This window comes from Chinchilla lanigera, unplaced genomic scaffold (assembly GCF_000276665.1).
Source record: "Chinchilla lanigera isolate Chin_1 unplaced genomic scaffold, ChiLan1.0 scaffold00053, whole genome shotgun sequence".
NCBI lineage: Eukaryota > Metazoa > Chordata > Mammalia > Rodentia > Chinchillidae > Chinchilla > Chinchilla lanigera.
The window spans coordinates 6,936,065-6,946,485 of record NW_004955454.1 but is presented as its reverse complement, the minus strand read 5'-3'; the positions used below and the strand labels follow the sequence as shown (position 1 = coordinate 6,946,485).

The window sequence follows — 10,421 nt, the reverse complement described above, 5'->3', positions numbered from 1 at the left end:
TGGGAGAAAGGGAAATTTCCCTGTACATGTGCTTCCTCTTCGTCTCTGAGAACATCCCCGCAGTGGACGGCTGTGAAGTGAGCCTTCCGGTCTGTAATTTTCCACCGGACACCCCCACGCAGCATGTCTCAGGCCCCTCTCAGCCTGTGGCACGGGGTTCCCCATTGTGAAAAAAACAGCGTGAGTTTCAGTTCTTAGATGGCTCAGCTCTGTGAAGCCGTAGGCCAGGCTGGAGGCAGTCCTGGCAAAAGAGGGCCCAGACCTCCAGAATCGCTCTTGTCACCCCTGTGCTCCGCTGGCCCGTGTGATCCACACTGCTGCTGTATCTGCATTGTCCGTGTATATTTGGTTCACCACATACGGACCATAGAGCTTACTACAGAGGGGACACCAGTGCTCACGGGAGTAAATAGTTGCAGTTATCCAAGAACAAAATATTCATCTGTTGTGGTTTCTACTGAGATGTCCCACTAAACCTCATGTGATCATAGGTGGGACCTTTGGAAGGGATTAGATTACGGGGGCTTATAGCTGACTTGCTATTAGGAGGTAGGGTCTGGTAAGAAGAAGTGGGTCACTAAGTGTGACCTGGAAAGGTTTACCTCGCTCCGCAGTTCCCGCCTTGACTGCTTTCGGTCTGCCATGTCTTACCCATCTGTCCTCTCCCATGCCTCTCTGCCGTGTCATCCTGCTTCGGAGCCGGGGTACTATGGAGTGAAATCTCTACCAACCCCTCCCCCTTTAACTTGTGGATATAAGGTATTTGTCGCAGCATGGAGGAAAGTGATTAGGACACCACCCTCTCCAAACTCACCCTTTTGCCCAGCCCGATCCTCTTCCTGTGCCCCTCTCAGGGAGCAGAGTTTGATTTTTCTAACAGAGTGGCCTACTCCTTCCCTTCGTTACTCCTTCCTGATTGCCTCTGGCCTGAGTCTCACTGTCCTTGAGCCCTTCCTTATTCACTTCTACCCCAATCTCCATGGTCCCCAACACCTTCTGGGTCTACGGAGCAGTGGGAAAACTCTGGAAGCCAGAAACCCTGTCTTGCAAAAGGTAGGCATCCTGCTAAGTCTAGCTAAGTCTGGGCAGTTTCCATACCCGGAAGGGTCTGGAGTGGAGATGAAATATGATCAAATGATCTCACTGTGACAAGAACCAACAGACCCTGTGCGTGATTCAGTGGACCTGGGATGGGACCACCGCCTGAGCATCTCACGCACGCTCTGTGCTCTACATGTTACCTCGCATAATCTCCTTAAGAACCTTACAATACAGACCCTTGACAGAGTGAACGCTGGGCTAAACAGAACCTCGTGATTTGCCCCAAGGTGATGCACTAGTAAACGGTGAAGCTGGGATTTGCTTCCAAAAACCTATGCCTGGTTCCAAAGTCCTACACTAGTTCCACTGTAGCATAATGTTTCCCAGACCACGAATATCTAACAGGTGGGAATCTGGTTTCAAAATCCTTTGTTCCTGCCTCTAGCATGTAATATAGCACTGCCTCGGAACAGGCACTTGGAATTTATCAGGCGGATGGAGGGATGGTGGGTGTATGGATGTACGCATGCTCCTTGGGGGAAAATATATTATCTCAATTTCTGCGCAAGCATTGTTTCCCCAGAACTAAGAGACAGACTAGAGCATGGAGGGCGCGGGGCCTGCTTTTCTGGAATAATATTGCTGTGCTGAACAGGGCCACGGAATGCTGGTTATTTTAGTAGTACCTTTCTCTTGCCTTGTAGCAAATATGCTTAACTTCAAAACTGTGTAGCCTCCTTCGTGGGGCCAGTGTAGCCTTGTTACAGCAAGGACGTCGCTGTTCCACTGACAGCTCAGTGTAGGGGCCCGGAGCCAGGGTAAAAAAGGGGATTTGCTCCAATGTGTCCCACAGGCAGCCATCCTATACTGTCTAGTGGCTCCCACCGCACTATGATGTAAACAGTGTCATTTCCATTTTTATAGGAGAGAACTGAGGACCAGAGGGGTTAACTTGCCCGAGGTCACACGGCGAGTAAGCACGGGGCGCCGAGTCAGGCCTGAGGAACCCTAAAGGCCTGTGCTTGGCTGACTGTCATGTCCGAGTCTGTGCGTATGGACACATCTGTCTGAGGGCAGTGAGGGACTGTGTGTGCACTGTACACACGTGTGAACCTGAGGCCTGGGCACACACGTGTGCAGCCCAAGCCCCGAGGCAGCCCGGTGTGCCCGGCCCTCCTTAGTGCTTCCCTCCTGCCAAGGGCTGCAGTTTGGAAACCTTCCCGTTGCCTGCGCTTCTGCTCTCTGCCCTGGGCTCTCCCCTGCCCCGGGGCCCTTCCACCTGCCTTCCCTCTCCGGCAGGAGTGGCTTCTGGGCAGGGAGGGTGCCCCTTCCTGCCCTGCCAGCTTTCTTCCTCTAGGAGCTACAGAAATCAGACTCTACCCTTCTGCGCAGGAAAAGCAGATGGGGCTGAAACATCTCCCGGTCCCACCTCCTCCACTCGCTTGGCCCGGGCACGAGGCTGCGTCTGCAACTGTCTCCCCTTCCTGGTGGTCAGAGCACCTCCACCTCGTCCATTTCCCCCAGCTGGCTTGATGACTTCACGCCCGCCGACTGGAAAGGGCTCTGGCACCCATGACCTCATCTGAGCCCACAACAGACCCGTGGAGGCCAAGGCACAGTATCCTCATCTAGCAAACGAGGGTGAATCACAAGGAGCGTCCACCAGGACGCACAGCAATGAGACATTAACCCAGGCAAGAACCACTCCCCACATTCTTGCACCAGTGGGTGATTTTTCACACTGTACAGCCACCGTTCGGGAGACTCCTGAACAGGGCTCAGGTCTCTAACACAACAGCTCTGGACCCTCCCCAGCTCAGCAGACCCTCCGAGCTTTGATCAGAAGGCTGAATGCTCAGCTGGAATTCCCGACCACCTGGGCTTCACCAGCAGGCTCCTTCCGGCCCTACGCCTCCCTGCTCTGTGCTCTTATCTCTCATAGCAGCTGCCATGTTTGTTTGAGAAATCGTATCTGACACTGTAAGTGGGGACAGCATCACACAGCTCTGCACAGTGGTGCTCTGGAAACAACGTGGGACAGATGGAGAGGCTGGAGGTGTGTTGGCTCTAGCTTCGGGAGCTTCTCTGGAAATTTACTTCTCCTAAGAACTGTGGCTGAGCCCGGTGCGCTGTCCAGAAAGGCCAACACATGGTATGTGTGTCTGGGGGGGCTGCTGTTGGTGAATTTTATAAATCTTCCACCAAGAAATCCAAACTTGAAGACTGGCAAAGGTTGCAGAGCATTTCCTCACAAACTGACAAGGAGAAAAAAAAAAAAAATTGATACAATGATGCAGAGGACCCCGTGCACACTTGATGGCCCCCTGAGAATCATGGGACACACCACCGCCCCAAATGGTACCCGCCGAATCTACTGATGAAGGGGCCGGGAGTACGTTCACACGAAGGAGAAACTGCAGCCCCAGGCTCAGCCACTTCTCCACACACCCAGGATGCAGCCAGGGACCTCTCCGGCCTCCGGGGAAGGCAGCTGGTCAGGGTGTCAGGGGCTTGGCTGCAGCAATGCCCCATGGGTCCTGGGGGACGCGGAAGCTCTGGGGCCGCCTGGCGACCTCTGAGACCAAGGCCACCTTCTGAACCCCAAGAGAGACAGGCTCTCTGCCTTCCACCGGCTCCTCTTTACAGCCTAACCCATCTCAGGCAGCTTCGGCTCTGACGGTGGAGCTGAGGTCATGGCAGTGCCACCCCTTGTGGCCACACCTGGTCATGACAGCATCCAGTTTTTGTTTTTTGTTTGTTTTTTAACACGTGGATACTTTATTCCAGCTCTAAGAAGTGGGAATAAAAATGAACATATCCTTCCACACACTACTCTTATTGAACTGGCATTAATTTTGAAAATTTAAAGCATATAAAAATGTATATATGTAAAAATATATAGTATATACATGTAAATATATAGATTCAGATTTTAGTTTCATTGGTGTTTATCATCTTTTTTTGCTTTCTAATAAATGTCATTAAAAGTCATTAAATGTGACCTAATCCTTCAACTTGTGTCACTTAATCATTTAATACTGTTTGCCTTGCATTTAGTTTGTGTGTTAATCACTGACCTGATTGGTCAAACTGCACACTAGAAGATATAAAAAAAAAACTTGATTTAAGTTATACTGTGTATGTCAGTTACCCATTGCATGAATTTTTTCATCATTTTCAACTTCACACATTTTGTAGTTCTTTATGCAGTCTACTTTAGCTTCTAGTGTTGTACATATCTTCATCTTCTGGGTAGGACTGCCCATGACCCATGAGTTTAGGGTCAGGCTTAAATGGGGTAGTACCTGAGGTAGGTTCTGATTTTATCATTGTCTCAGAACTGAATTCCGTTGGCCAAGACACTGAATGTTTCAGGATATGAGTTGTTTCTGTAGGTATTTCTGTTTCATCAGAGATTCCTAGCTTAGTTTTTCCTTTCGGCTCTGGCAGTGATTCTTTTTTTTTTTTTTTTGGTTTTTCTCTGGTACCGGGAACCAAACTCACAACCTTGCGCTTGCCAGGCAGGTGCTTTGCCGCTGAGCTAAATCCCCAGCCCCAGTGATTCTTTTTTGTTGCTTTTCATCCACAGTGATTTAAATGCTTCATATATTTGTGGACTTGTAGCATATACTTTTTTCCCAGTTACCTTTGCAATTATTACTGACTGAACTGGGTAGCAAACAGTTGCTCCTAAAGCAGCCAGTCTTACTGGATAAGCAATTTTCTTAAACCTGGAACCTTTTCTTGCTGAAACCAAGCTTGCCAATCCTGAAACTGTAATCACTCCCAATTTTGGAAGAAAATCTCGAGGAGGATTCTTCAGATAGACAGATGCATCTTTTCCAAACTGTACTGTATCCATTATCCCATTTTTCACAAAGACATATGCACCCTTGCACCAGCCAATATAACAGCCAGTTGTGGTGCGGATGGATGCAAAGCCCAGGTGTAAATAACCCGGCTGCTCTTCAACATACTTAGACTGAAGGGGGGCACAGTATATATGGGGGGCTGCTCTGGTCTCACTAGCTGCTTTTTGGGTTCCTCTTTTTTGGTCATACGCGCACTTACAGATGCACGTATCACACCCACAGGCATGCTGGTCAGCTTTCCTATAGTCTGTGGAGGTTTCAGCCCATACTTGGCTGGCTCCCAGGCCGAGTGGCACATGGCAGAGGGCAACCGTTCATGGCGGCAAAGGATAGCAAAGCAACAAGAGCAAAGCGGGGAGCAACAAACCTCTTTTCCTCCCTTACACTGTGAACAGGCTACCTCCACCCAGGGGGCATGCAGCCAGCACCCAGTTTTAAACCTCTTTAAGAGGAGCAATCCTGGGGAAGCAGGTCGCTCTGCTAGCACGATCCAGGCTCCCACACCTACCCGGAGGCCGCACTATCCGCTGGCTTGTGCCTTCCTCCCGCCCCTCCGTGCCACACCGGGTGGGCCAGCCCACACAGGGCAGGCAAGGGCACAGCCTGGGAGATGGCATCCTCCCCTTTCTGCAGCTAGGGCCCTGGTCTTCATCCTGCTTCCACCGCCTTCTTCCACTGAGCACAGGGAGAGAACACAGGATGCCTCCTGGGCTCCACACACCTTGCCGTCGCCCTCCCATCGCAGCGGTCACCTCCGCTACAACGTCAAGGAAGAGAACTTGGTGACAGCAAGCAAGACAGGAGGGAGCCGTCCCACAGCCACAGCTGCACAGGGAGAGGTAGCCAGGGCACAGGCCGAGGCCAGAAAACAGACTGGACGCAAGCGTTCGGGGACGAAGACGGATTTAATGGAATGCAGGGAAGAGGCCAGAGGCCGGCTGCTCTCACCCCTACGACCCCCGTCGGCTCAGCACGCTGCCTCAAAAGGTACCCTGGGCCCTGGGGTCTCCCATCGGTTTTGACCACCTGGGGTAGAACAGGAAGTGGGGCCGGGAGCCATCCAGCTCCCAAGGCGGATTCCAAAGCTTGCCCTTTGTGTTGTCTGTCCAGGGTGAGAACAGAGAGGCACCGGGGGGTCTTCTGCCTGCTGGCCTGTGGGTGTCCCCAGCCGGGCCCACAGGCCCTCTGAAGGCCTGCCCTTAGCAGTTTGACTCCAGCTCTGTGAGTTGAAGAAGAGATGTCCTGGGTGTGGCGGGGGTGGGGTGGCCTGCTTGGCTCCTCTGGGGCAAATCCTCAGCTGGGCACAAGAGCTGGCGAACTCTCTGCAAGGACAGTGGCCGTGGCTGTCGTGTGGTGGATGAGGACTGCCTGCCAGTGTCCCTCGGCACCAATACCCACCTGCTTCGTCACGTACCCGCCTCAGGATGCCAGCCCTGTTCCCACAGCCTGGGGCCTGCCGTCTCCCAGTCCCTTCCTGAGACCTCTAAGCTCACACTCCGTCCCTCCTTGGCACCTGTGCCAACTCCCTGGCCCCTCTGAGGACTGTCTCCCACCCCGGCAGGCCACCCACCTGTCTTCCGTAAGCTCACCTCCTCCAGCGGGGCCCCCACCCCTCTGGGGGGGCCCTTCCTACCTCCCTGAGGGGGCCCTTGAGACTGATGAGCTTGTAGATGCTGCAGGCAGGAATGCAGACCATGGAGGACAGAGCCAGGAGCCAGCCCAGGGCGTCACCCCACCATGGGTACTTGTACTTCTTGTTGTAGGTCAGCGGCGTGTACTTGATCAAGGAGAACAAGAAGGTGGCCTGGGGTGAAAGTGGGAAAGAAGGGTTGGGGGACCCTGTGCCCTCAGCACCCCTCCAGCGGCTGGCCTGCGAGGGTTTGTACTCCAAGCCCTGATGTGCTTCCCGTCAGCCTCCAAACTACACCGCTTTCTGCTCAGAACCACACACGCAGCAGGTACTCGCAGGACCCACGCTCTGTCACTCGGGGTCCCTGTGCCCGGGCACCTCTGCTCACGGCCGGCTCCTGGTTAAACAGGGCGATGTGCCTGGGAGCTTTAAGGCATTTAGATCTCCTGCAGCAGGAGGGAGGTAGAGCTGTGAGTACCTCCGGGAAGTGTCTGCCTCCCTGTCCACCTTCCTCATTTCCATCTTGCGCTCAGCAGGGCTGAGGAACGGCTGCCAGGAGCAGAAAGCCAAGGGGCAACACATTGTGTTCAAGCCAGGCTGCCTGGGTGTGGGTCCTGGCTCGCTAGGCTCTGTCACTCGGTAAGTTGCTTTGCCTCTTTGGCTTCAGTGTCATCTGTAACACGCACGTCATTGTGATTCTGGCCTTACCAAGTTGCAGGAAGCAACAAGTTCACGCATGTACATAAAGCACCTTGTGCCCGGCACATAATACGCCCTCTAGAACTGTCGCTGTCGTGGTGGCTGTGGTTTTTAATGTGATTCTGAGCAGCCCAACCTTTGGGTTTCAGTCCTGCTTGTGACATTAGATTACGCTGGGCCCTTGGTCAAGCTGTCTGACAGCACCAGACCTCAGCGCATCCCTCTGTGAAATGGAAAGGAAGAGTCTGTCTTGTAGATTTCTAGGCTTCGATGGGTGGAAGAACAAAAAATCTAAGATGATTTTCAAACTCTAGGGAGAACTCCACTCTAGAAGCTAATGACCGCCACCCCCGCCCGCGCTGAGCCCTCGGTCCCTGCGGTCATCCGTCTCCATCCCTTCCCTTTCTTACCACGCACACAACCGGGGTGAAAAAGAGCCAGCAGCACTTGATAAGCGGCCAGGGCTTGTACCCAATCATATCTTCAATATTGTCATAGAAGCGTCCAGCTCCTACCACAGAGAAGGGAGGGAGGAAAGGAAAAAGGACGTCTTCTGGGGTCAGGAAGGGAGCCGTACAATTTAGGTGGGCATGGACCAGTAAATGGAAGATATCACAGTTGTCTTTCCAAAGCACTGCTAGGGTCCTCTTTGCTAGGATTCATGGCATAAATGGCAGCAGGTAGAACTTAGTTTAAGGAGAGACAATCCCACCCTGATTTTCAAGGTTGGGCGACTCAGCAGAGTTTTGGTGAGGATAGAATGAAGCCTGCCTGGAGGGGACTGGGTGCAGGGACTGCAGGTGGGAACTCAAGGAAACTTCAGGAGGCCCTTCCAGCACTAGCCATCCGGGGTTTTTGAGGTTTCTGAGGTTGGGTAGGGTAGAGTCCAAGAAAACGTGGGTGTGGGCAGCAGATGTTGCCGAAAGGCACCAACGTGGAGGAGATACTGGGGTAGGGATCTGAGGGAAAGCCACTCACCATAAACCCAAGCCACACAGAAGGACTCAAAGATGGCCACGAACAGGAGGCACATGCCGCTGGCTGCATAGTAGTCAAAGAGCTGGAACACATACATGCCACCCTGCACAGAGGAGATTATCCCAAGGAGACAGACAGACTTATTCCCGTGCCCCGCAGCCTCAGAGCTCTGGGGCCCAGAGCAGCCTTGGTGAAATCACAGAAGACAGCTACTAAAAGAGAATGTGTTTATAAGCCATAAAAACACTCAGCAGATATGGAAAATAACTGCTTTATTATTGCTTTCTGACGGAAGATGAACAGAATCAGACAGCTACTGTGAGAGTGTTCCTGAGAGCACTTAGGAAGGTTCGAGAAGCCCAAGGTAGAGTGTGAACTCTTCTGAGAAAGGGTTGGGATGGAGTGGCCATTGGTATTGTCAAAATGCTTGGCTCTACCACCCCGCTTCTCCCCGCGAGACGTAACACAGGCGCTGCCTGTCCCCGCGGCTCCCTTTCCCCCTGTGAGCTCAACTTGGCTCCACTGCCTAGGGAAGCATGGGGTCTTGTTGGAGAGGCATCTTTTCCCAGCGCTCTCTAGGCCTCTTTGCTTACCATGGAGCCAAGTTCCCCCTCACCCATCCTTTCCGTGGGGTTGAGAAAGGGGTCCTCGGGGGAGGAGACCGTGGCCCTGACTCACTACTGCTGACTGCGCTGCTGTTCCTCCTCCTCACTGAACGCCCCTTCCAGCCTCCCAGACTCTCACCTCTGTGAGCATGACTAGTCCCAAAAGGCAGGCAATGACGGCCACCACAAGGATGAGGATCTCCCTCCGGTTCTTCCTGCGGAACCTCTCAGGGTACATGTCCACCAGCGCGGTGACCAGGCTCTCGACGCACACAAACTGGATGAGAGGGAAAGAGAGCTGCTGCGGCACTTGGTCAGCCAGCTCCGGTCCTGGGCCCCGGAGTCAGTCCTGCCGGCCTCCCTGACTCCAGCCCAGAGCTGCTGTCCTTGCGAGGTTAGGTCTGGAGCTCCCTGCGAGCTCCTCCAGATCCCCCAAGGGCATCCACTCTGACATTTGCCCAGTCCCCAACTATTTTAAGCTCCCTTGGGGCAAACAGCTCAACTCGTGTTTTTGTGCACCTCCCCAGCCCCCACACCCGTCAGCTCTCGGACTCGGAGAGGCCACCTCTTGATACCTGGCTATCGAGTCCCAGGAGAATGACCATGAAGAAGAAGCAGCAGGCCCACAGAGGAGAGAAGGGCAGCATTACAACAGCCCGGGGGTAGGCGATGAAAGCCAGGCCAGGGCCTAAGGTGAAGCAGAGGGATACAGCCCCATGCTGAGGCCTCTGCCACCCCAAGGCCTCTGGTATGGGGCCATGGAATAAAGACCAGAAGAAAAACTTCATTCCAAAGTTACCAGCACCACCACCATCCTGACCCAGTCAAGCCCCCCAAACCTCTACCTGGTGCCCAAATCTCCAAGGCACCAAACCACTGTATGCTCACTGGCAAGAGCAGATCCTAGGGGCCCTAAAAGGCTCTGGGCCTCCAGATCTGTTGCCCCAAACCAGAAATGTCAAACTTAAAACGAGTGCAGGAGCCAGCAGGCCAGACAAACCTATGAAGCTGACCTGGTGTAAAACAAGAAGGAATTTGAACATTCCTTGGTTGAGGCAATGACTTTGTCGGTACCACAGAAAGGACCTCAAGGGCAAGACTCGGCCTGGGGCCTCCAGTTTATCACTTCTCACCCTCCAGCAAGTGGCCTGGCGTTACTTTTAGAATGCCACGGCACCAATCCTCGCGAATGCATGGACGCCCCTCTCTGCCACTCGTGGGGCAGGAGCAAGTTCACAGGCCAGAGCCTGATTTAACCACAAGGAAGTTTCCTCTGAAAGATGCAGAGTACCAGTGGGCGGCTGTCTGTTCCCCAAGTCTCAGCTCCCACCCTGGGGCAGCAGGGACAGTGGTAGCACCTACCCCGTGGGTTTGCATCACATGACAAAACGCTTCATGCCATGCATGACAGATCTCTCATCCAAAATGCTTGGGACCAGAATGTTTCCGATTCTGGAGTTTTTTGGACTCGGGAATATTTGTATAGAATCGGCCAGCTCAGCTTCCCAATCTGAAGTTCAAAACTGGTCCACACAATCTGAAAGTTTTTGTTTTTGTTTTTGTTTTTTTTTGTTTGTTTTTTTTTTTTTTTTTTTT

General features: G+C 53.1%; 1 protein-coding gene and 1 pseudogene across 5 annotated transcripts in view; both read right to left on the bottom strand.

Moving 5' to 3' along the window:
- Positions 1 to 4,222: 4,222 nt before the first annotated feature.
- LOC102016777 lies at positions 4,223 to 5,151 on the bottom strand (annotated as a pseudogene).
- Positions 5,152 to 5,799: 648 nt separating this feature from the next.
- The window catches only part of Slc6a13 (solute carrier family 6 (neurotransmitter transporter), member 13), a 73,947-nt gene continuing 69,325 nt past the window's right edge, over positions 5,800 to 10,421 (bottom strand). For all 5 annotated transcript variants that reach the window (XM_013520165.1, XM_005396014.1, XM_005396017.2 and 2 more), the window contains 6 exons: positions 9,401 to 9,513; positions 8,965 to 9,102; positions 8,221 to 8,323; positions 7,653 to 7,753; positions 6,547 to 6,717; positions 5,800 to 6,235 (listed from right to left, as the gene is read on the bottom strand). In XM_013520165.1, coding sequence (XP_013375619.1) covers positions 6,113 to 6,235; positions 6,547 to 6,717; positions 7,653 to 7,753; positions 8,221 to 8,323; positions 8,965 to 9,102; positions 9,401 to 9,513 — 749 coding nt within the window. In that variant the 3' untranslated portion in view covers positions 5,800 to 6,112. The remainder of the gene's footprint in view (positions 6,236 to 6,546; positions 6,718 to 7,652; positions 7,754 to 8,220; positions 8,324 to 8,964; positions 9,103 to 9,400; positions 9,514 to 10,421) is intronic.